At 35.6% G+C, this 26,487-nt stretch overlaps 1 protein-coding gene across 3 annotated transcripts in view; it reads left to right on the forward strand.

Moving 5' to 3' along the window:
* Mms22l (MMS22 like, DNA repair protein) overlaps positions 1-25,113 on the forward strand; it is a 103,577-nt gene extending 78,464 nt beyond the window's left edge. For 2 of the 3 annotated variants that reach the window (XM_090338395.1, XM_090338396.1), the window contains 9 exons: positions 2,270-2,421; positions 3,289-3,431; positions 6,904-7,063; positions 12,453-12,622; positions 13,868-14,079; positions 16,788-16,951; positions 20,724-20,820; positions 22,563-22,730; positions 23,180-25,113. In XM_090338395.1, the coding sequence (XP_090194521.1) occupies positions 2,270-2,421; positions 3,289-3,431; positions 6,904-7,063; positions 12,453-12,622; positions 13,868-14,079; positions 16,788-16,951; positions 20,724-20,820; positions 22,563-22,730; positions 23,180-23,261 (1,348 nt within the window). In that variant the 3' untranslated portion in view covers positions 23,262-25,113. Of the gene's footprint in view, positions 1-2,269; positions 2,422-3,288; positions 3,432-6,903; positions 7,064-12,452; positions 12,623-13,867; positions 14,080-16,787; positions 16,952-20,723; positions 20,821-22,562; positions 22,731-23,179 lie in introns of those variants that run through there. The other variant, XR_016536484.1, reaches the window with a different exon arrangement.
* The last annotated feature ends 1,374 nt before the right edge of the window (positions 25,114-26,487 follow it).

A 26,487-nucleotide genomic window follows, 5' to 3' on the forward strand; every position in this document is an offset into this window, starting at 1 on the left:
CAGTCTTTTTGTTTTTTGTTTGTTTGTTTGTTTCTTGGGGGTTTTTTTTTTGCTTTTAAATCTATCATTTTGACAATACTAAGAATGCTAATTTTTGTTCCATGACTTCCTCTTTTACTTCTGACTTTCCTTCCTGCTCCACATTTCTCAACCTACAGTCCTTCCCTTTATGTTCCTTTTTTTCTCACTCCTACCATCCTGTCCTGTTCCTTCTCTTCCCCTCTCTCCGGTTTCCGATGGTTAATTGGAAGAGTCTCTTGGATTTTTGTGCTTGCTTTGAACCACAATCCTCAGATCTCAGCCTCCTGAGTAGGTAGGATTTCAGGCGTGAGCCACCAGGGCTCAACTCAAAACTGTTTTTATAGGATTGCTTTATTCAGGTCTTGAACTAAATTTATATCATATACTTATCATTTCTGAATTTTTAAGACACTAGTATATATAGATTGAGTTAATAATGACTTTTTCTTTCACAGCTAGAATTTTTGTTAAAGATTTAACTTCTGTGAGATAATGAACAATAACACTTACTTGCACAATGGCTTCCTTATGTCTAAGTATCTCCTGCCATATTACATAAAGATTCTGAAGAAACAAAGTCTCTATAGAAATAATGTAGAATGATCAGAAAAATTTGAGTAAGATCATGAGAGTACTGTGTAGTTCTTGTATCTGCTTCCAGGCAATGAAAATAAGGAGATGCTTTTTGTGTAGTATTTCTTTTCCTAAGAAGGTTATTTGTTCATTCAGCTTTTAGTTATAAAGTCAGGGATTTCAATTGCAGTTGAAATTGCTTTAGAATCTCTTCTAGCTTACAACTCCTGTAATAATAATGAACATTTATATTAGTTATTAAATTAAATATGTTTTAAAATTGGGAATAATTTTTGAAGTAAAATGGACTTATACCACAAAAGTTTTAAATGGCTTTGAATAAATGATGTAGCTAATAGATGACCAATCTGTGTTCTTCCATATTGGGTACTTTTTTTTAGGTAGGGGGGGTCATCCTGGGTCTTGATTTCAGGGCCGGGGCTCTGTCCCTGAGCCTCTCTGTGCCGAAGGCTAGCACTCCACCACTTGAGCCTCAGTGTCACTTCCAGCCTTTTCTATTTATGTGGTACTGAGGAATTGAACCCAGGGCTTCTTCATGCTTGGCAAACATTCTGCCACTAAGCCACATTCTCAAAAGATATTTCAAAACAGCATTTTTAGAGCTACGTGCATAATATTAATATAATATTAAGGTTGTTGGTTGGGTGCCAATGACTCATGCCTGTAATCCTAGCTTCTCATAAGGCTGAGATCTGAGGATCATGGTTCAAAGCCAGCTCACTCAGGAAACTACCAAAAAAGCCAAAAGTGGAGCTGTGGTTCACGTGGTAGAGTGCTAGCCCTGAGCAAAGGAATCTCAGGGATAGCACCCAATCCCTGAGTTCAAGCCCCAGGAATGACAGGAAAAGAAATGAAGGAAGGACGGAAGGAAGGACGGAAGGAAGGAAGGAAGGAAGGAAGGAAGGAAGGAAGGAAGGAAGGAAGGAAGGAAGGAAAGGAAGGAAGGAAGGAAGGAAGGAAGGAAGGAAGGAAGGAAGGAAGGAAGGAGGAAGGCAGGCAGGCAGGCAGGCAGGCATCTTTATTGTCTGTGTTCCCATATGAAGAGATTAGAAGTGAGATCTAGCCCGGCATTCAGCTTCATGGAAAGAACTTTTCTATAATTTATGGACAACCCTAATCTGGAATCTTGTGTGAGGGAATCCTTCACGATAGAGACCTGTGGAATGGAGGAGCCAAAAAGATAGGGAGGATCATGAGACATGTAGAAATATCTTATGTTTTTGCAGGGGGGTTTGGTTTTGTTTTAAACCCATATGGTCATGACTTCTTCCCTGTTTAATTATTCCAAAGTCCATTAGTTTGTTTCATTTTATTTTGTTTTCCTATGTGTCATCTCTTTAATTGGTATGTTACCTTGCTAATTATGTGCTTTTTTTTTCCATTCTCACTTTAGCCATATTCATTGTTAATCATTCCCTTGTCATAAACCTAAACATAGGTGGGAAACACAGTTAAACATTAGAACATTAAAATGAAAACTAGAATTTCTCTTGTATATCTTTTGTTTATATCTGAAATGCGCATTTTTAGCAATGTACATTGTGTTTGTTGGAAAATAAGAGGTTAGGGATTGTATATGTAGATGTTAGAAATGTATTTTTTTAATTTCAGACTATATTGCCATTAAAAAATATTTATCAACTTGTTATTACAGCACATTATGTGAAGCACTTTTTCATTCAGGCTATGTACCTTTTCAAGCTTTAACTGTAAGATCATGGATCCGTTGTGTATTGCAAATGTATATAAGAAACTTCTCCAAGCCTGGTGATATGTTCATTGATATAAACTCTGAACAGACAGTTGGTGAGTAAGTGTTGTGTACTTTCTTTGTTTGGCTAGGCATGGAAAGCTTTATGTTTTGTAAATTTGTTTTATTCTGTAAATTAAAAGGAAATATATTAAATGTGGTTATGATTCAGTATGAATGTAAACAGGCTTAATTTGTAGACTGTTCTCTTTTGATATTTAATTATAACTATGTATGATAATTCTATACTATTAAAAGAAAATAACTTGTTTTCTTGGTAGTAATAACAAAAACATCCTAGGTGAAAAGCTCTGTGTGTGTGTGTGTGTGTGTGTGTGTGTGTGTATGCTCGTGCACACATATGTGTACAAGCACACATGTGCACACACACATGCATGTGTGTATTTTCCTGAAAAACTTATCATACAAAAAGTAGAAGTCTACAATAAATATCCACATATAACACCATCAACTCCCTAAAAACATCCAACTATAAACATTTTACTCCCATTTTTAAAGTTAAATATTTGGTCTTCTGTCTTACTCTAAGTCATTGAATAATGCTGTTACTTTTTTGTTAATATCTTAAACAGTTATGTTTTCTGTAGAACCTGCCTTTTCCTAAAGCTCTGATATATGGTCATTTCTAAATTTTATGAAACCTAACTTAAAAATAAACTCCATAAAAATTTTTTATATTATCTTGCTACATCATTTTTATGAGTCATTTTGGAGACTAAGTTGTTCATAAGTGAAAGAAACGAAATTCAGCCTCTAATTTTGTGAAAATGATTTTCAAAGAAAGCATATCATAAATGAAGAATGCCATATATTCATGTTCTCACATATATATGTATACCATTAATAAATTTTATATTATGTTATTTTTGCATAATAAACATATTACTCCTTTATTTTAACAGAAAAAGCATATATGGAGCAATTGACAGAACTGACAAGGTTATCATTTAAACTCCCAGAAGTAAAGAGTATTTTCTCAAATTCTCAAGTTGAATATTTACCCGTCCCTGAAGACCCTAAAAGAGCACTTGTTCAGTTCTTTGAGGTATTGCTCATAGATTTCTATTAATATCTAGATGACAGATGACATTACATTTATTTTTCAGAGAATCTTAAAGTATTACTAATTTTTTCTATAAATAAACTTTTAATGTGAATTGTGTAATTGGTTGCCTGATATTATAAAATTCTTTAAGAAAACATGAATTCTTCTTTAAATTTTTTATAATATTTTTATTTCAGTGTATAGAGGGGTTGTAGTTATATTTGCCAGATAGTAGTGCATTACTTCTCACACATTGATATCCCTTCTTACGTTTTTGTCGGCGGTGGGGCTTGAACTATGGACTAAAGAGCCTTTGAGTCACAGTACTACTTCCAGTTTGCTGGTAGTTAATTGGAGATAACAGTCTCATGGACTTGAATGCCAAGCTGGCTTTGAACCTTGATCCTCAGATCTCAGCCTCCTGGGTAGCTAGGATTACAGGTGTGAGGCACCATGCCTGGCTAGGGCAGTTTATTCTTAATGATGACAGAAAATTTATGGTTAATGAAAAAATAATAGCAATGTAACGACAACAGCAACAATAATATATTTTTTCTAAATGCTCGAAACTTATAGATTTAAAGTCCTGTCTAGGAATTAGTTCTGTTTAGGACTTCTTAGAGATGAAAAACAAAACAAAACAAAAATCTATACATCACCTTGACAATAAAACTAATTTTTTTTTAAAGACATAGATCTCAGAGAACTTCTGTGAGATTATAAGACAAAGTTTAAAATCTTAATACAAGGCATTTTATCTTTAGTGCCAGTTGGTTGATAGATCAATCAATAGGTAAAGAATTCAGAGCATCTTGGAATAAGATGTTAAGAATTTATCATGGGAAAAAATGTGAAGGTTGTTAAATAAGTCTGATTTATCAAATTACTTTTTATGAAAATCAGTGACAATAATGTAGATTAAGGCTACAGGAGTACTACTAGCCATAAATTTGTGAAGTTTAGAAAGAATTGAAGATTAAATGGGAATGTCATTTTTAACCACATACTGAGTTTAAGTAAAAAAGTGGTAATACCTTATAAATTTCTCCATACGGTAGGAATAATTAAGCAAGGGGTTCACTTTTAATTGTTTAAAGTTATGTCAGAAGTTCCCAAGATTATCTCCAGGTTCTTGATTTACCAGGAGGATTGATAGGACTCAGCATACAGTTATAGCTGTGACCTGTTTGGAAGGATACAGAACACAAAATAACAAAGAGAAGGGAAGAGGTATATGAGATGAAGCCTGAAGGAGCCATACCAACCTTCCAACAATTCTTTCCCAGCTAAATCATATGGGATATGTTTGATTCTTCTAGCAAGTAACTGTGACAAGTCATGAAGTATTGTCTCCCAGGGAAGCTTATTACCAACCCCGTCCATGGTTTTCATTTATTAGAAATAGGTTACTTATGTTCTCTTTACCTAGCACAGAATTCCAGGCCTGCAGAAAGAAAGCAGATATCAACATAAAATCAGACTTTGCATAGATGATTTTAGGTGTGGCAAATTATTATTATCAGGGGGATGATGAGAAACTTTGCAAAATGCTAAAGCCCCGAACATAAATGAAGACACTTCCTTTCCAGCAGGCCTTTCCAAGGATGCAGTGTTGGGCCTGATGTGTTAATGCTTTTCTCACAAGAATGATACTATGACATGTAAATATAGTAACATGTAAGTATAGTAACAGAAATAAGAAGTATATGGTCCCCCCCCCTTTCGGGGAGTTTGAAGCTAAACATGAAGATGCACTAATATTCAAACATGGTTTATAGACTCTTAAGAATTGTTAATAGACTCCTTGGAGTTGCTGATAGCTTGTCAGTGGGTTACACCAACTCATTGACATTTGCAAAAATACTGGAAAGGTTTTAACATGATGATTCTCATATCTGTTATAATTTATAGTTTTATGCAGTCATGGGGAGAAAGCACCAATGATAGTATCCTTAATGAAGCTGTAAAGATACTCATTTTATTGTATTTTGACCCAAGATATATGTCCTTTGGTTTCTGTGAATGACAATGCAAAGTGCTCATAAAAGACTTTCGCTGCATGCCAAAGCAATGTAGGTTGTCTGAATGAAATGACTTGTATGATGTTTTGAGTTGTAAGTTGAAATGACTGCTTTTATCTTGAAGGAACAACTGACAAAATATAGTTATTCCCACTTCGGTGTTAGGTATTTTTTCAAAAATGAATGAAGAAGCAAAACAAGCCTATCACTTCAAAGAAAACAACTGATGATAGAGTCTGTTGCCGATATAATTATTATAATCACAAGCTTTCAGGAAAATTAGAATTTGGGGAAACTTATATTTGCCTTCATGAACTTGAGACTTTCCTAATACTGTTCTGAAGAGCATGACTGTGGTGTAGATTGGGATTTTTCTTGTCTAATACAGATAATGAAATGTGTCAGCATTGGGTAGCTATCTCACTTGGTGAATTAACTTTTTCCAAATGACAGCTGGCTTTTTAGCAAACCTTCACAGGTAAAAGATTTTATTCAAAGAACAGAACATACTAAGCCATGTAAATATATCAGAGTACAAAATACTTATAGACATTGTCCCAGGGGCCATTATTCTTCAGAATCTGGGGCATAGTTATGATTGGCCTCCAAGAACTACCTGTTTGGGTCATGCTAAAGAGAAGTCATAGTTATTTTGAAACAACAACAACAAACCTCTTAAAATCTCTCTTCCAGGCTGGGAACATAGTTTAGCAGTAGAGTGCTCCCTAGCATGCACAATGCCCTGGGCTCAATTCCTCGGTACCACATACTTAGAAAAAAGCTGGAGATGATGCTGTAGCTTAAGTGGCAGAGCAACTAACCTTGAGCAAAAAGTGTCCAAGGACACTGCCCAGTGCCTTAAGTTCAAGCCTCAGGACTGGCTAGGACATCTCCCTAACCCATCTCTGGAAAGTGTTTTCTTTGTTCATTTTTGGCATTTCACCTCTTGAGCTGACCTTACTTTCCTGAGTTTATTCTCTTCTCTTTCCTATTTATTGTTCTTTTCTCATTGCCTTGTCTCACAGTGCTGTTCCCAACTTCTTCATTTCACCATTTCTAACCTATTTGCTTCTTTTTTCTTCTACATTGAGAAAGTTAAGCTATAGTTGATGGATCATATAGAAGATTCTAGGGGTTATGGGATATCAGTTCATTCAGCAAAGCTGAATTTCAAAGAGATTTCACTTGTAAGAATTTAGTAACATTACTTACAAGTCTTTATTGTAAGGATTTGGAGATTTGAATTTGGGGATTTCAAGTCATGTAATGAAGATATAATGAACCCATGTGGTTGAAAACCTACAGGTGAGTTAAGTACAGTTCTTTCCCAATAGTTAAAGATGAAGGCCCAAGTACAATGGTATGTTTTTGGAAGAAAAAAAATATTTTCAACGTCTGTATTGTGTAAGACTTGGTAAGTTGAATGATATTTTCTCTGTTTTCCTTTATAGGCTGTTGGTATAACTTACAGAAATCTCCAGACACTTTCTGATAAATCTGCCATGGTCACCAAGTCTTTAGAATACCTTGGTGAAATATTAAAATACATCAAACCCTATTTGGGGAAAAAAACATCCAGTGCAGGGCTACATCTGACTTATGAGATGATGGGTATGTATTCTTGATGCTGTTTTGCCATAAACATTTGCTTAGTTGAACCTGTAGTACCTGTCCAAATAGACAAAAATACACCATCCAAATCACTTATTCCATGCAATCTACGAATAAGAAGAAATTCAATGATGTAAAACAATTCATTCTGGCCCTTCAAGTGTTTATATTAAAATTCTGTCCATAATTACTCATATTCCATGAAGGTACCAGTGGTTCACACCTGTAATCTCAGCTACTCAGGCAGCTGAGATCCCAAGATTGAGGTTTGAAGCTCCTCAGGGCAGTCCATGAAATACTAGTATCTCCAATAAACTTCTAAAAATACTGGAATTGGATCTGTGTCTCTGTCTTTGCTGGAGCACCTGTCTTGACCATAAAGAAACTCTAGGACAGTGCCTAGACTCCCAAGTTCAAGCCCCAGAACACACACACACACACACACACACACACACACACACACACACACACACACGAACACCATACCACACAAAAATTATTTAATGCTATCATTACACCATGCTATCATTTTTGTTATGAGTCATGTACCAAGTACTTAAATACTTATCTATACTTGGTTAGAATTAAAATCATGATAAAACTGTCTCTTCCTTTCATTTTTATGGTTAGCTCTGTTAGGGTCAAGAGAGCTAGTACAGTACTAAAGATATTTATACTTCTAATTTCTTATACTGTGTTTTCACACTTTTAGAAGAAAGCTTTTTTGTGTGCTTGTTCTATAATAATGGAATTCATCTTTCTTTAGGAAGCTAGTAATTTGAATATCTTTGCTCACTAAAACCATGTTGCTAACCAAAAATAGGAACTTGATAAAAGTAATTGAGAAATACTTCCTTAGAAGTTTGTATATAAGAATTTAACATTTTTTTCTTGTTGTTTTTTTATTTCTCTGTGGCCAAAACCTTATATCTATTCTCTTTAATCTTGTGAATGTATAAATAAACCTGATTTGACTGAAACCTTTTTCCTTTGTTGTGAAAGATGAAGGAGAATGTGAAAATATGTAAATATGAATGATGTAGAATCTAGCGAGGCACCACATACAATTTTAATTTTAGAAGAAAAATGTAAATAGGGATTTATTACCCATTTGATACAGTAAGAGCTAGACTAGTAAGTATTTCAGCATTTAAGCATAAACTTTTTTTTGGCCTGTCCTGGGCCTTGCCTTCAGGGCATTAGCACTGTCTTTGGACTTTCTCAAGGCTAGAACTCTACCATCTGAGCCACAGCACCACTTCTGGCTTTTTTCGTTTTTTTCTATGTTTGTGGTACCTAGGAATCAGATCTGGGCCTTCGTGCATGCTAGGCAAGCACTCTACCACTAGGCCAAACTCCTGGCCCCTTAAGCTTAAACTTATAATGCATTTGTTCTCTGAAAAAAGAAAAACTTTTCTAATGCAACCAGATTTTGATTTTTGACAAAGAGATTGTGTGATTGGTTATAGAAAATGCCTTTGCATTACAAAATATTATAGTAATCGTATCAGAAACTACAAAGTCACATTGAGATTGATGATATTAGATCAAGGGCAAAATTTTGCTCAGGAAGAATTGAGGGCTCTCATGCTGTTTTTGTAGTGGCATATCTCTGTTCTTTCACATCTACCTAAATCTCCAAGACTGGGGAGAGTATGTGGTTACAGTGTTGCCCATCTACTCATTAGGAATTAGGAACAAGAAATTTACTGTTCTCTTCATGTTAATAATTTAGAATCAAATAAAGAAAGAACAGGTATAAACATTGAAGCATTTCTGCAGGATTGAAAACACATTTGGGATATCCTAACCACTGAGGCAGAGAGGGAATCATAAACCTTCCATGGCACTCCATATTAAACCTAATCTAGTTCTGTAACATCTGAAGAGACGGGTTGATGCATTAATAACGTCCTCCATTTCCTTTCTATTTTTGTTATTTTGAGGAGATAAAGGAAGAGTTGGTTTGGGTTTGATATTTCTTAGTTTCTGTGGCATGCGTTTTCCTTTGATTATCCCTGTCTCTTTAGCCATTTTGTCTTCACAGAGAAAATTCCACCCCCCACCCCTGAGTGCCCAGCCCAGGTGTACCCCTCTTCTCATAATTCAAGTAGATTGGGTATCTCTCCTCTATTGTACTTCATGAGGACATCTTTTATGGCTTTTCATTTGTTAGCATTTGTGTACTTGATGGTCCCTATTAAAATTTAAGCTTAAGCATACTGTCTGTACCTTTCACATCTTTCATTCCCATCATGATTTATTGAGAATATATCAGTTTAAGAACTGCAGGCACTAGTTGCTCATATCTGTAAATCTTAGCAATACAGGAGGATGAGATCTGAGGATCACTGTTCAAAGCCAGTATTATCTCCAACTAATCACTAAAAAGGTAGAAGTAGAGCAGTAGCCCAAATGGTAGAGTAGTAGCCTTGGGCAAGAAAGCTCAGGGAAGACACCCATGCCCTCAGAGCAAGCACCAGAAACCAAAACCAAAAACAAACAAAAAAATTCTGTGATGTAGGCAGGTGCAGTAGCTACTAAGGAGGGTGAGATCTGAGGATGGCAGTTCAAAGCCAGCCCAGGCATTAAAGTCCATGAGACTCTTTTATCTAATACCACCAGAAAACCAGAAGTGGCACTGTGTCTCAAGGGGTAGGGTGGTAGCCTTGAGCTGAAGAGCTCAGGGACAATGCCCAGGCCCTGAATTCAAGCCCCACAACTGACCTAAAAACAAATCTGTAATGTAGAATAACAGTTACAAATAGTTATTTCTTAAAATTGAATAATTTTGTGAAACTAGAAGTAGTATATATTATGTTCATTTTTCTAACTGAGCAAGAATACTTTCTAAATATAAATAAGCTTTTAAATATACAACAACGCAATTACCAATCAGCTGTTTAAGGCCGTGTGGCTCTACCTACATTTTTATGTAGGGAAGCTCTTCCACCACTGAAACCCAGGGCCTCAGATATGTTTTGTAGCCTTTCTGTTCTAATGTTAGAGCTCTCATGTGGGCCTTCTGAGTAGGATTCTAAGCCTGTGCAAGTTTTGGCTACTATTATACCTCTGTGAACTCTGCTGCTGTCTCCACTTTGCTACTGCACCATCAGTGAAACAGCAGGTATTGCCACTTACACTTAGGCCTGTGGTTCTGCCACTATGACTGTGGCTGTGATACTACCACCAACGCTCTACCACTGGCTTTGCTGTTGTCACTATTGCCATGTCTTTTCTGTCTGTTACCAGCACAACCTTCTTAGCTAATGAACAAGGTGAGGAAATTCCATTCACTCAAGAAGCTTTTTAGTAGCCCTGTTATTGGTAGGAGGGAAATTACCCCAAGCCCAGCACATTTAAAGAAAAACTAAACATTAAGGGGTGTCCACTACCAGTAGTGGTTTAGGAATATGTTTCACAGTGCTTTAACAGTACGCAAATCCTGGGGAGTGGTGGCTCCTGTGCCTCAATACCAATCCATAAAGAAAATATACAAAAACCTTTCATAGCAATAATCTTTGAATAGAGAAAGTACCTTTGTATATATCTGTGTTTCATCACTAAATAAATAATATAGTCATAATCAAGACTTGTTTTTTTTCTTTAAAAAAAAGCACATGTATTTAAATGTTTCCCAAGGGTTTTTTTAAACTGTAAAAGATTTTCTCTTTCCTCATTGTAAGTTTTGAATACCCCTCCTCCCCCAGCAGCATGTACACATATACAAACTCTTTGCTGAAGCTTCAAAAGTAGGAATCTGAGAAAGCAGTTTTAAAAAAAAGCATTTGCCTTCTATGAACTCATAAAACTTGACCTCTTTCACAAAGACATTTTATCATTACTGAAGATAAAATATAAATGTAGGTGATCATTTTGGGTTGGAAGATCTCTGTCTTTTGTAAGTATGTAGTACCTTTGCGACATAGGAGAGTGGTGTGAATCATTTCAAATGTTGGTGACAATGGCAGTTCCTTTAATGATATATTAATGTTAGTTAGAATGTAAGGTCTGTTTATATTGCTGTCAAACTCAAGTTCTCCACCCACTGAAAAATATGAGGAGCAAGCTAGCATTATTTAAAATATTGCTAAGTGAACATTGTATTTCTTTATGATTGATTATTGTACTTCCTTTTATAACAGAAGATTAATGTTTCTGTTCTTAGAAGTGATTATTGGTTGTTCTTTAAAAAAAACAGGAATATAGTTATGCATGTTTGTTTTCCTTCTGAGCTTGAATGTTAGTTTTTGTTTGATGAAAATGACTTTCAATGTTACCATACCTTTTGATTTCTAAGGTGCAATAAAATATAAAAGTTTATGCACTAGATAAGCCACTATGATAATTGAGAAAGTGTTTAATCTCTTGTTTATTTTTTTCAAGATGTGAGACTTCTATAGCAGTAATACATCTAAATGGGAATTATACATTCACTCGTATTTACTTTGATTGAATGAAACATAGTTATTTGTTAAGTTTTATTGTCATCAGTAGTGTCAGCTGACCATGCCAGCTGGTGCTAGCGTGGAAGAAACCCTATTTTGGTATTAGGATTTGAACTCGGGGCCCTCAGGCTTGATAGGCACTCTTATCAGAGACGTACCTCCAGCCACAGAAGATCTAATTTCAAATAGTGAAGAAGTCTCTCTTTAAAATATCAAAATTGTGTTTATGCTAAGTAATTCAAAGGCCCAAAAGTTATAATTCACGGAGGTTAAATGACTTTTTGAGAGGTTATAATGAATTCTACTTTTCATATTTTAACAATTACATGTGGTTGTACTTCACTTAGATTGAAGAAGCCTGTAAAATTATTTGTAAGATATAGAAACAAGGAAATAGAACCATCAAGAATATAAACGCAGGGGAATACGTGGAAATGCCAGTCACAGAAATTTGTTTTTCTTTTTTTCCTGGAGTTTGAACCCAGAGCCTTGCCAAATAGGCGCTCTACTTGAGCCGTGTTCTTAGCACTTTTTTGCTTTAGTTATCTTTTTTGATAGAGTCTTTTACTTTTTGCCAGAGGCTGTCCTCAAATCACTTTTGCCCAGCATTTTCATTGAGATAGGGGTGGAGGCCGGCATGGAACCATGATGTGGCTAATGTTTACCTCTTGAGTAGTTGGGATTGTATCATCATGCTTTGCTCCCAAATTTATGTTTTTCTTATCCTAAAACTCTGAGAGAAATAATATATGTATGTATATATGTATATGTATATGTATATATCATCAATGAAATTTGTGCCTTAATGTTGTGTTTTTTGAGTAATGGTATATGTTTTATTGCCTATTAACTTGTGTGCTTTACATATAATTTTTTATGGGATAACAAAATATTCAAGTTAGAAGTTAAACATAACTGATACGATTTCTGTTCTTTGTTAGGATTTCTTGTTAAATCATGGGCACAAATCTTCGCCACCTCTAAAGCCCAGAAGTTATTATTTCGGATCATAGACTGTTTGCTGCTGCCACATGTAGTTTTACAGCAAGAAAAGGAGTTGCCTGCACCTATGCTGACTGCAATCCAGAAGAGCCTTCCTATGTATCTCCAGGTATATGTACAGCTGCTTAAAAGCTACAAAAAGGGAAAGTGTGCTTTAAAACATAGCTTACTAAATACAGATTTTAAAACAGAACCTTGTAAATTCAAGGGCACATGTATCTGTGTGACATATCCATTGAGCAAGTCTTAAATTTCCCTTGGGGTTTGCCTTTGAAAACAAAGATGAAAAAGGCATCTTCACCTCAAGCTTGAGGCAGAGAGGATGCAGACTAGTGCAGGCACTTACAGAGATGTGCTCAATATTTTCTTTAGAGACTTTAGCTGTCTGTCAGCCAGACTGGAATGGAGAGATGTGAAAGAAAGCACTGGGGAGGATATTAGGTATAAAATAGACTGGAGAGGAGTCAGGATGCTGCTGTCAGAGAAAGCAGCCTGTACAAGGGCAGGAGCTTTAAAAATATGTGGCATAAATATGTGCGTCTGTGTATAGATATATAGAAATTATCCCTTCTATATCAACAGATATATAATACGACATTGAATCCTTATGACCTTTATGAAGTTATTTTTTTGTAAACCTTAGTTTTCTTAGCTGTAAAACAGAGATAGTTGAATTTTTGAAAAATTTAAACAATGACCTTAAAGCACAAGCACAGTGCTTTACATAGAGGGGAAAAAAACCCTCTAAATTAGTTGTTGTTCTGAATCATAATTTTTATTTCTCTCATTCATTATTATTTTTTAAAAAGTTATTACTATTTCTAAACATAGAGCATTTTTAGTACAACTTCTATGCTCTTAGAAAAAAAGAATAGCAGAAGACTTCCTTTTGCCCATATGTCCTAAAAATATTCTACGTCCATACTTTATATTTCTGTGTGATAATACATGAAACTTTAAACACCATAAGAAGACTGACCTAAAGATGTATATTGTATAATTTTGTAATGTCTTAGATAGATATGTAGTGTATAATTATAGTGATCAACTTTTTGAGACTGGAACTATTTGTTTTCCCATCTTCTTCTGAACCACATTTCCCCCAAATTCACCACTTGCTTAGATACTACTGCAAATATATTAACCACATTCAATTCCTGTAGGCTCATGTGTATATTACCTAATGATGCCAGAGGTTCTTGTGATTGAGATGTTACAGATTCTGGCATGTGTATAAATGCTAGTGACTATATTAGTTCATTTCCAACTTTACTTTTGAAACTTTATCTCTTAGGGTTTTCTTCTTTATGTTTGTATTTTTATTTTGTTTTATTTTTTTTCTTTTCTCCTGTAGGGCATGTGTATTGTGTGCTATCAGTCTCAGAACCCAATAGCCTATTTGAACCATTTGCTAGGGAATGTTATTGAGCAGTATATTGGACGGTTTCTTCCAGCTTCGCCGAATGTCTCAGGTCTTGGACAACATCCTGTTTTACTGGCACTGAGAAACTCAGCTAATGTTCCACTGGTGTCATCTTTAAAGAAACATATCGTCCAAATATTAAGGTACAGCTCAGTCCTAAGGCTTGTGTGTACAAATTATACGTCTTTATTAAGTGGCTTACACCATAATGTCTCCAATATACTGACAATTCTTAAGATACTGGAGTTTAGAAACCCTTTTGGCCAAGAAACAATGAAAAATTTATTAAAATGACATTTGCTCACAACAGCGTAATTTAAAAATTGCTTTTTACCTATATAAAATATTTTCAGACATGTATCATAGGCATGTATGTGTGTATATGTACTATATGTGTATACATTTCTAAAGATACATTATGTGCTATAATTTTAGCATCCATGAACAGTAAATACATGTTGTGCTATGTAAAAATAGTAACTATTTCATAAAAAAAAATCAAAGAAGAATTCTAATAAGTAAAAGAAAACAATATGAAGTCCTGTCTTACTATAGCTCATTATCAAGCAAAAAAATGAAACCTAGGTTTTTTAACTCAATTCCATGTCATTAAACCAAGAGAGACATTAAAAGAATGAGTTGTTTGAGGGTTTAGCTCAGTGGAAGAGCACTTCCCTAACTAGTACATGGCCCTGAGTTCTATTCTATGATTCATGGGGGAGAAAGGAGGGGAAATTTAATAATAGAACTTTTCTTTGACTCCATATGAAATCAGCTCCTAAACACTTAGCAGTGATGATATATTATTCCTACCTAATATTGGGATTCTGGATTTCTTTTAATAACCAAATAATACCCATCACCTCTCATTTACAGAACTCCATGCTGAAATTCTGTCTTTCTATGTCCTTCATTTCGTTTTCGTAGAGTACCTTTCAGTTTTGACACTCTTTTGCCCCCAACCTTTATTTGCTCTTTTTTTCTCCATGTGGTGAATTCCATAATCTTTGGTTTTCTATAATCTGTCACTTCCCTTTTCCAAATGCATTAAAATTGATGCCCTGTACCATCCCTAGTGAGATGGCTTTAGTTATTGCTTCTCCAAAGTGCTTTATACTCCCTACACTGAGGTTTTGTTCATGCCATTTTCTTCATCAAAATGTCATCCCTCTGGGCTAAATCCCACCTAAAATTTCATTTTACTGCAGGAGTTCTTTGCTTTCTGAAATCACCTGCCTTGCTCACCTCAATTTACAGATTCACAATAGGTTGAGGCTTTTTGGGGTTTTTTTTTGTTGTTTATTTGTTTTGGGGGAGTACATTTTTGCTTTAGTTGTATATGCATTTCCAACCAGACTGTAGTCATTTGTCAGTGTTTGAAATCTGGGAAAGTAATCTTAGGACTCTTACCAAAATTAAATTCTAGCCATTTATTTGGGATGGAACCTGCACTAATTCTTTTTTGCTACCTAGGGTACTTAGTATCTCTTCAGTTTCTAGCTAGAGATCTAAAAATTTAACACTTTCTGTTTTTTGTTTTTATTTTTTTTAGAAAAAATACTCAAGAGAAAGAGACATGGCCCCTGTGACTTCCTCTATTCTGTATTTCTCTACTCTGCAATCCCCATCTGATTTAGGGCTAATTCTTGTGAATTTTATGCTTTTCTTTACCAAAGCACCTGTTATACTGTAATTGTCCAATTTTTTTTTTCATCTAACTTCACTACATGTTAAGACCATATGAATGTTTGTTTGAACTTCATTGTATATACCTATTCTTAGACTTGTGCCTAGCATACCATAAGGTATCAATAAATATTTGTTCTGGGCATTAGTAATTCAGAAACGAACAAAAGAGAGTAAACCTTTTCTCAAAGAATAAATGAATTCAATAATAGTAATAATAACGCCTACTATTTGTTCGAATAGAAATATTTGCTAAGGCATTGTTTTTACCCTCAGGAGTTTATAATCCTTAGTGATTTCCATATGGCCTATAGTAAGTTATTAGTTTTGAAACATATATGGTTATCCAGTGTAGATGCAATATATAGGTCTGTGATACTAAATTCAGAAATACTTAGTTCTTAGTGGTAGACCATTCATTCACCTGACATGGACAGGTCCTGAGTTTTATCGCTATCACTGTAAGAAAAATAGTGAAAATGCAGCTAAGGATACATTTTTTACTTTTTGTATTGGAAGAAACTATGTAATTCTCACTTTCATTCATTCATTCACTCATTCAGCAAATGTACATTGAACCCATGCTGAGAGGTAGAGGTAGGTAAATTATCCTCCTTACAATCTATGCCAAATTGTAATGTTAAAATTGTCTTGCCCTGAGAGATGGCATTAAATCCTAAATTAGTTCTTTAATTCATTTCCCTACAGGAGAAAGTAAAAGCTAGGCTGGAAGTTAATTCCTAGACTAGTTCTTTTTATTTATCTGGAAGCATAAGACTTCCTCCTAAATTGTAAACAAATAATGTGAGGAGAGATTTATTTATGCAAATTTGACATTAGAAAAGATGTCGAAGTATTGAGGAGCTGATAAGGGAGATCAGACTTATATTAGAAAAGAAAAAAAAACAAATTAACAATTAGATTTGATTAAGTTCATCTTAAAACCAGGTTGCTTTAAATTTTATTCATGTCTGTTTTACGGTTTAGGCCTTCTCACATATGAAGAAGATGTGCAATATTTGCTTCTAAATCTTAACATTTGAAGTACAAACCTTTAAACTGAACTTTGTTAAATTAGTAAGTTTTGGTAGTCTCTTAAGTACATAACACTTTTCTTTAGTGAAGTTTTAAAAAGGAGAAAAACAAAATTTTATTCTTTTTTTAGGAAATCCTACTTTGATTTTAAGGGGTCTGTACCCCCTCCTCGCTTAGCATCTGTTTTGGCCTTCATCCTCCAGCTCTTCAAGGAAACCAGAGTAGAGGTTTGTGAGGTGGAACTCCTCCTCCCAGGAGTATTGAAATGTTTGCTTTTGGTCAACGAGCCCCAAGGTTAGTTCACCATTTTGCTTTTGTCTTTGTTTTTTTGTTTTTTTTTTTTTTTGGCCAGTCCTGGGGCTTGAACTCAGGGCCTGAACACTGTCCTTGGACTTTCTCAAGGCTCGAGCTGTACCACTTGAGCCTCAGCACCACCGCCGGCTTTTTTTCTATGTATGTGGTACTGAGGAATCGAACCTGGGTCTTCGTGCATGCTACGCAAGCACTTTACCACTAGGCCAAACCCCCGGCCCTGTCTTTGTTTTCTTTGACAAGTCAAGAAACTATTCATTTCCACAATGATAGGCACATGGTTATTTTCTGTCTATTAGCATATATCATGGCTAAAGAACAGACACCAAATAATAACTGAGGTTAGGTGTGATAACATAATTGAAAACTGACATATTTCTGCTTATCTTAGTTTTGATTTTCTGGCTTTTGTTATTGCTTCTTTTTCTACCTTGAAACAAATAGTTTATTTCCTCTCATTAGACTTTCGTAGTCTCTCAAAAAATGTTTGTCAGTCTAACCCCAGTATTAAACACAAGTTAAGTATCAAGTGTTAGGGATCAGCATCTGATCAAGGTCTGCTGGGATGTTTAAGCTAATTTGTGGGATACCTGTAAGGAGGTTTTGATTCTAGTTCTTTTGTTTTCGATCTTTCCAGCATTGATTCTAGTGATGGCTTTGAAATACTACTTATTTAATCCTGACTCTAGTATACTTTAATAAGCTTATTGCGAATATGCAGAATAGGAGTTATAGTTCTATCCTGAAGGAATTTTAATATAAAGAGGTGGTACACATGTGTTTATCTTTTTTTAACTGCTAAGATGAATGACTACATTGCCCTCTCAAAAGAATCAATTCTTTGAAATGTTTTTATCTCCAAAATTTATGCATATTTTTTAAAGCAGTATTTATTTCAACATTAAAAACACTCCTTTCTGTTCCTAAATCTTAGGTTTAGGAAAAATGTGTAATGATTTTATATAGTACACTTATTGATAGCAGAACTGGTAGCTTCCAGATGCTATAGAAATTTTGCTTTCCTTGAAAACTTATGCATATTTTGAACCTCAGCCAAAACGTGTTGTACTGTTTAACATAAAATATGTTGCTTACACAGAACAAATAAAATAGTAATTAATTATTCACAGTTCTGTTTTCCATGATTTTAACTGCTTGTCCTCTACAGTAGTCCAAAAATATTAAATGGTGGTTAGGGATGTGGCTCTAGTAGCACTTACCTATTAAGCAGGAGGCCCTAGTTCAAACTTCATTACCACACACACACAAATTTAATCAAAAATACTAAATGGAGAATACCATAAATAACAAGGTCACAGGCTCGAATTATGTGTCATTTGAATAGCTTAACAAAATCAATGCCTTTCCTTGGAGACAGAATAGGTTTGTAGTTGCTCTTAAGAAATAAGATTAAGGTAGTTTCCATTTGATACAATCAAAATATTCTAAAATTGACCATGGTAATATAGTTCTACAACCCTATAGGTACTAAAAACCATCAAAATTCATGAGAATTATACACTTAAAAGGGTTAAATTATATAACATAGAAATTATGTGAAAAAGTCATTAGCTTAAAAAATAGACATCACCCAGTTGGTTTTTTTTTTTTAAGCTTAGCTCTATTAAGGAAATCAAGTTGTCAGTTAAAAAAATATATTTGATGTGATGTTCATTCCAACCCAACACTATTCCTTTTTTTCCAGCCCCAGTCCTGGTTGCCTTAGACCAACATTCTCAAGTGAAGATCCTCAGATCATCTTCATATTGATCACTTGTGGCATCTGCTAAATAGATCCCCAGCCTTGCGAATTTGGAATCCCTTGTAGCTATTTCTCTGGCTAAAATTGGAGAACAAGTTGTTTTCTGTGATGCTCTGGGGTGTGTGTTCTGATGGCTGTTGAGAACTCTATTTTGTTTTTGGTGGTGGTGATGTGGGGCTTGAGCTCAGGATGTCAATGCTATCCTAGAGCTTTTTGCTCAAGGCTAGTGCTCTACCACTTTAAGCCACAATGCCACTTATGGTTTTGTTAATGATCAATTGGAGATAAGAGCCTTATGGATTTTATTGACTAGGCTGGCTTTAAACTGCAATCCTCAGATCTCAACCTCCTGAGTAGCTAGGATTACAGGCATGAGCCACCAGTGCTAGATGAGAACCATTTCTTTTTTCTTTTCTTCTTCTTTTTTTTTTTTGTGGGTCATGGAGCTTGAACTCTAGCCAGGGCGCTGTCCCTGAGTTCTTCAGCTCAAGGCTACCGCCCTGCCTCTTGAGACACAACACCACTTCCAGTTTTCTAGCAGTTAATTGGAGATAAAAAGTCTCACGTTCTTTAGTGGCCAGGCTGGTTCAGGCTGGCTTTGAACCTTGATCCTCAGATCTCAGCCTCCTGAGTAACTAGGATTATAGGCATGAGCCACTGTGCTCAACTCCAACATTATTCTTTTCAAAATGAAAAGGCAATTATTTATCAACTTTAATAATAAGTGTACAGTTAATTCATACAATGCAGTATTTTTCAGCATTAAAGGCAATGAAGTACCAAAATATAATAAACGTTACATTAAATAATATGCTTTACACTAAGTAAAAGAGGGAACATATAGGTGGAAGTTGCTGCTTACCTCATGGTAGTAGAGGTAATGAAAGGAAAAAGACAGCCAATGACTTTCTTCACAAAGCTATCTCTTACAGGTGCCACCACTTCCCAATGACATCATGGCCTGGGGGACAGACCTATGGCACATGTACCATTGGGCCATTTAAAAGCCAGGCGATAGCAGTATTTTTTTTTTTTTTTTTTTTTTGCCATTCCTGGGCTTGAGCTCAGGGCCTGAGCACTGTCCTTGGACTTTCTCAAGGCTAGAGCTCTACCACTTGAGCCTCAGCACCACTTCGGCTTTTTTCTATGTATGTGGTACCGAGGAATCGAACCCGGGTCTTCATGTATGCTAGGCAAGCACTTTAACCACTAGGCCAAACTCCCGGCCTATAGCAGTATTTTTTAACTTTTATTTTTATTTTTTGCCAATCCTGATAGAACTCTCTCACCTAAGCCACAACACCATTCCCAGCTATTTTTTTTCTATGTACATGCTACCAAGGAAATGAACCCAGGTCTTCATGTATGCTATGCAAGCACTCTACCACTAGGCCAAATTCCAGACCCCTATAACAGTATTTTTGCACTATATTTGTTCATAAGCCCATAATTTTAATTTGGTTAAATATCAAAGGACTCAAATGTTTGTTGTCCAGGCTGGCCCTTGCAACTCAGTATACTGCCTCAGCTGAAACTACAAGTGTATGTTGTCATACCCAGCTTATTTGCTACCTTTTGGAATGAAGATAGCACCACAGATTTAAAGTAAAGTATTGGTGGTATTTAGTTTCCTACGTGTATATTTTTGAGGAGTTGTGAGGAATTTTAAGTATGAATCTTTCTATCTATAAATGTATGTCTGTAAAGGTCTCTTCCACCTCATTCCGTGTTAGGATGGGAAATAGTTTTAAATGTGGGCCCCTTTCTGTCATATACTGTTGTTTCACTCTTAAGACTCAGAAATGGGCTTTGAAACTTTTTAGGTGTTTCTGAGAACAAAGCAAAAACTCCAATCTCTTGCACTCTGAAAATTAACCAAAAAAAGTGTATTCATCCTTCAAGAAAACAACATATTTTTCTAAATCAAGGGTGTTAAGAATGAGGAACCAGATGGTCAGGCACGCTGTGTAATGCCATAATTTTTCCTCCTAGTTAAAAGGCTGGCCACAGAGAACCTGCAATACATGGTGAAAACCTGCCAAGTGGGGTCAGACAGAGAACCTGCCACCCAGCTGACTTCTGTGTTTAGGTAACTGGAAAACAAGCCAACTGGCGAGACGATTGCCAGCCATTTGACAGCCAGCATGTTTTTTAAAATAACTAATTATCCAAAACATAATGTGTTACTACTTGTGTGTAGTATTTCAATTATGGTATTTTTAGCAGTAGTTTTGTTACATTGTGTTGAAGTATAAAATGCCAGGGAAAAGCAGACTTGAAATTTCTTGTGGACTTGGAAAGGAAGAATGGGAAATGGGATTCCCAGTTACCAGTGCCTGGGCCTTCATAGTGTGCTTCAACATATTCCTCAGAACCCATAGGGAAAGCTCACATCCCTGATTCTCTCGATACTATACTGTGGCTCCACAGAGCTCCCTTCTGTTTAACTTGTGAAGCATGGGCGTCACAGCAATGGATCTGCGTTTCACAAAAACAGAAAGGATTCTTTCCCTTCTCCCCTGTCGTGCTTAGAACCTCATGCTTCTTTTTCTTGGGGTAATATTTCTTACTTTTTTTTCCCCAAGATTCCTACAAGTTTCCCTTGATTGTACTTATCTCCACCTTGCTGCCTACCATGGTAAATAATTTGGAGTTAATTTCTTTAATTCTGTGTTGGACCTTGGATTCATTAATTTGGGGGGATTTTTCGAATCATATGATTGGTTCTCATTTGCCATTGACAGTTTAAAGTGTGATTACTTGATAATAGTGGATTTATGAAAATTGTAAAATTCTCCTCCAGAAAGGAACATCGAATATTATCTGTTATTTATTAATAGCTAATGGATTTTCTTTTATGGTGGAGTGGAAAATTTGAGATGCATTGAGATAAAAGTAAGAATCATTCTTCCCTTTGGTAGTTATAGAGTGTGCATGTGTGTGTGTGTGTGTGTGTGTGTTGATAGTGTATCATTTTGCGGGGCACAGACTTGGGCACTCTCTCTTAGCCTTTTTGATCAAATCTGCCCTCTGTCATATAAGCCACACAGCTCTTGTTCAGGATTTTTCCTGGTTAATTGGAAATAGGGTTTTATGCACTTCACTGCCTGTGCTGGCTTTGACTGACCACGATCCTCAGATCTTAACCTCCTTGATAGCTAGAATTACTGGGGTAAACTACTGGCATCTTCTCTTCTCCCTCTCCTTCCTTGGTATCTCTTACAGCCTTTGCACCCTGATTTTTGTATAGAACTAGGATCATTTCTCCTCCCCTACCTCTTTTGTTTTTCTCTCGGAATTACAGATCTTCCTTTTTGCACCCATCACTGAAGTATTATAACTTCGGTATTTCTTTTTTTTTTTTTTTTGCCAGTCCTGGGCTTGAGCTCAGGGCTTGAGCACTGTCCTTGGACTTTCTCAAGGCTAGAGCTCTACCACTTGAGCCTCAGCACCACTTCCGGCTTTTTTCTATGTATGTGGTACCAAGGAATCGAACCCGGGTCTTCGTGCATGCTAGGCAAGCACTTTAACCACTCGGCCAAACTCCTGGCCATAACTTCGGTATTTCTTATCTCTTAAAGTGTTACAGAACTGGGTGAGATGGTTTATGCCTGTTATCTCAGCACTTGGAAAGCTGAGATAGGAGGATCACAGATTTTAAGGCCAGCATGTTACCAGTAGTCTTTGTATTCCATGTTTGTTTGTTTGTTTTTCTGATATCTTACATAAAATGATCATTCTTGTGTTATGATCATTCAGGGTATAGCTGACACACTGTAGATCCTGAACCATGCATTTGTACCAGATTCTAATTGCCTATCTCCCTTTCAGGCAGTTCATCCAGGAGTATGGCATGACATACTCATATCAAGTTTATGGTATTTTAGAGACAGCAGCAGCAGTGAACCAGAAGGTTGTTATCCACCTGATTCCTGCCCTCACTCAGTCTCTGAAGGACTCAGAATTGAAGTGGGGCCTTGGCAGGAATAGTGCACAAAGGTACATCAGATAATTTAATTGTATTCATCTGGACAAAGATTAACAAATCTGTATTTCATTTTGTAAAAATGGCTTGTTTTATCATTCTCAAAAATTTGGGATTTTTTTTTTAACTTGGAAGTCTGATTACTATCAGTTTTTCAACCAACTTCTGTCTTAGGGGTTAAAACTTGTGTATACAAACTTAAGATTCTGACCTAAGCTTTCCTATTGTAATCATTATCATTATTGTCCCTAAGCAGTATTTCACCATCTCTCAGCATAACTTAAAAACAGCAAATCAACATCTAAGTTTGCTTATATATACAAAGCATTATTTTTTTAAATCTTGTGCTACATTTTCAGCTAGGTGAATTGTTATATGAATAACTAAAGCCTTAATTAGTAAGTGAATAAGTGAAAATGGAAATGATAAAAATGTGTGCTTTCTTTCTTTGTTTCTTTAACAGGGAAGCATACAGCAAACTTCTATCTCTCCTAGGACAGGTGGGACAAGATGAGAAGCAGACGCTAGAGAGTGAAAATACATAATCTCTTCTGATTCATTCTATCTATTGATTACCATGTTGCAAGCCACTTTGCACCACTCATAAACTCCTTTTAACTAATTGCTTAATGTTCTATTAAAATAATTTCTAAGATTATTGTCCTTATATACGTGTAAGTACAACACTTATAAATGTGATAATGAAAGTTAATTAGTAACTAATAGAATCTCTGGAACTTTGTGAAACTATACTATGGAAAAGATTTTAATTTAATTAAAGAAGACTTCTAACTGTGAGTGTTTGCTATATATGTCTATCAAACAGCTTACTGGACGATGCACATAATTTTTACTCTAAGGTGATTGACTTTTGGATTTTAGATTTTATTTTTGTTGTCTTTTTCTTTAAGCTTCCGTGATAATATACTATTTTTTTTGTTTGTTTGTTTCCTCACTACCCTATTTTATTTTGTAGGAGGGAGCAGGGATTGTTAGGAGATGGAACTGTCTTTTTTCCTTTGTTGTACTATGTATAAGGCAAGTTAATCAGTAAAGATTCCTTGAAAATGCACTTTACTCTCAGGACTTAGACTGAATCTAAATATCAAATTATCCTAGTCATATATTTTAAATATTTTAACTTATACCAACTGTGATTATGCTTAGATTTTTAAGAATTTCCTGATACTCTGTTTCCAAGTTGTCAGTACTACAGATATACCAGTAGGAAACAGACTCAGAATAAATAGTATACTGGAAACATCTTAAGATTACTACTAAGGAGGTCTAAGAAATCAGGTAATCTCTTTCTTTCATAATTTAACATCTTAAATGTTTATTAGAACTTGTTTCCTTTATCAGCTAGTTTCTCAGCTTTTTAACTGTCTCAGATTGTGTGTTTTACCAATGGGGACTTGACTTTTTTTTTATGGTGAGCATTATTTAGTAGAAAGAGTTCTGATCCTACTGTTAGAACCCACTGGGGTCAAATAACCAGTGGTTAGGTTAGTTTACCTTTCTGAACCTGGTTCCTTTATGGAGAAAAGACAAGAATAATTCTTAGCAATCAGTGTACTCCATGTGTAAAAATTGGCTTACATTGTGTTGAGAGGTGTGTAGACATGATTTCTATGTTCTTACCTGGTAAAAGTAAAGAATACCTCTCACTTTTGTTTCTTGTTTAATGGTAGATCATAGATGAAGGATCAAAATGTTACGTTCCTGTTTCAACTTTGAAATGTTTCCTTCTTGAGATTGTAGTCTATCATAGGTCCATTATTCCTTCAAGAAAATATTTTGATTACTCACTAATAGAGAGCTACAAAAGTAGCATATAATCCTAGCCTTGTCCCTAACTAGCCATTAAAAAATGTGGGGGGTGGCGGGAGCAGGAGGCGGGGGTTTGCCCTAGTGGTAGAGTGCTTGCCTAACATGTATGAAGACCAGTACCACATACATATAAAAAACTGGAATTGGTGCTGTGGCTCAAGTGGCCACTTGCTTGAGAAAGCCCAAGGACAGTGCTCAGGTCCTGAGTTCAAGCACCAGGACTGGTAAAAAAAAAAAAAAAAGGAGGAGGAGAGAAATACTTCAAAATGCAACACCATTCTCTTCTAATTTTGATCCGCGCTTAAGCTATTTGTTATTTTCATGGCAATAGACAAATGATAAATTCCCATATGAACGTATACACCCTGACATTGTACAAATGGAGTAAATGTTTCTTTAAGTCTTCTAAGGAAACTTCACAGCAATTATTTTCATTATGATAGTGACTTATTAAACTAATAATTCATTGATTTGCAACTTTCAGCAGTTAATAGTTCTATCTCTTTAAGACATGCCTTTAACTAGGTTAATTGGTTGGGGCTCTAGTTCAATGAAGGCCCTAGGTTTAGCCCCCAACAGCAAAAAATAGTTAAAACATTGTTTTGTGTACATACATACATATAATATATATATATATATATATAGTTTCTTTTTCTTCAAAAGGGATTTTTAAAGCTTTTTTGAACCTTGATTCTCAGTGTATAGAACTTGTGATGGGTAGGACCAGCTGCTACAGAATCATGCATTCAGACATAGATTTGTAAATACTAGAAACAATATGTTTTAAAATCAGTAACAAGTTATAACAATACATATGTACTTTTTTATCTTTGTGAATAAGTAGATCATAGCTTCATTTTTCACAATCTCCTCACTGACTCTTCACTTATTACTCTAGTATTCCCATCGTTCTGTATTCTAAGACTTGTGCATTTCTCCCTAAATTTCCTCCAATTTCTAAAGGCACTTCCTCTCATTGTAATTTAATCCATTCTGTTGAGGTCCAGTCTGGGAATGAGTTTTCATGCCTCTTGCTTTCAACTTCCCTGTGCTATTTGCATTTTTCCCCCTTGTCTTCTGAGTTGAGTCCTTTCTTCAGGGATGCTGCCACTTTCTGCTTACCTCTTGTCTTGAAAACACCCTCAGGGTCTTCTTCCCTATCCCCAATGACCCTTCAATGACCCTTCACTGCTCTGTCTCAATGTTCTTTTAGTAAGGAAGGAATTACAGTAGCTCAGAATTTGTCAGCTCTGTTTTTCATACTCATTTCTCCCCAGACCTTTATCTATTTGCATCCTCCTGAAGTTTCAGAGCACTATGGCCTGCTTCCTTCTGTTACAGAGTCCCTCCTTTCATTCTACTGCCCACGGTAACTCCAAAACTTCAGAGGCTTCAAATATGTCTTACCCTTTTTACCTTTTTACTTACCCTGGTTTTCAGTTGTTTAGCATACAGATTCTTGAGCTTGTAAGGCTATATATTTGTTTGCTTGTTTTGCAATCTGTGCCATCTAAATTGTTTTCAGTCAGGCATGGTGACCAATAATCTTTGGTTTCATGATTCATGCTCCTAAAATAATACTTTTTATCTTCTTAGTTTTTGCCAGTAACTTCTCACTGTTTCCACACTGACATTTAAACCCTTCCATGAGGAGACTGTCAACTGGACCTTCCCTTTTCCAAATTCTTTCCAAGCACAAAGACTCTCTGCTCTCTTTGAATACCATGTTCATTCGACACTCCGCCTCATTTGTGTTGCCAGCTTGAAATACAGCCCCTCATCCAAAAATGAAAACACCATTTCATTTATTTAGAAACTCAAGACATTTAAATGGGAAAAAAGACATTTTGGCTGTGTAAGCATTCTAACCAAATGACGTCTGTAAGATACCAGATAAGATGTTAAAGGTGAGGGACAACAGAATGACATACATATTTATCA

The sequence above is a fragment of the Megascapheus bottae genome, chromosome 8 (genome assembly GCF_031878675.1).
Source record: "Megascapheus bottae isolate mThoBot1 chromosome 8, mThoBot2.hap1, whole genome shotgun sequence".
NCBI classification, from domain to species: domain Eukaryota; kingdom Metazoa; phylum Chordata; class Mammalia; order Rodentia; family Geomyidae; genus Megascapheus; species Megascapheus bottae.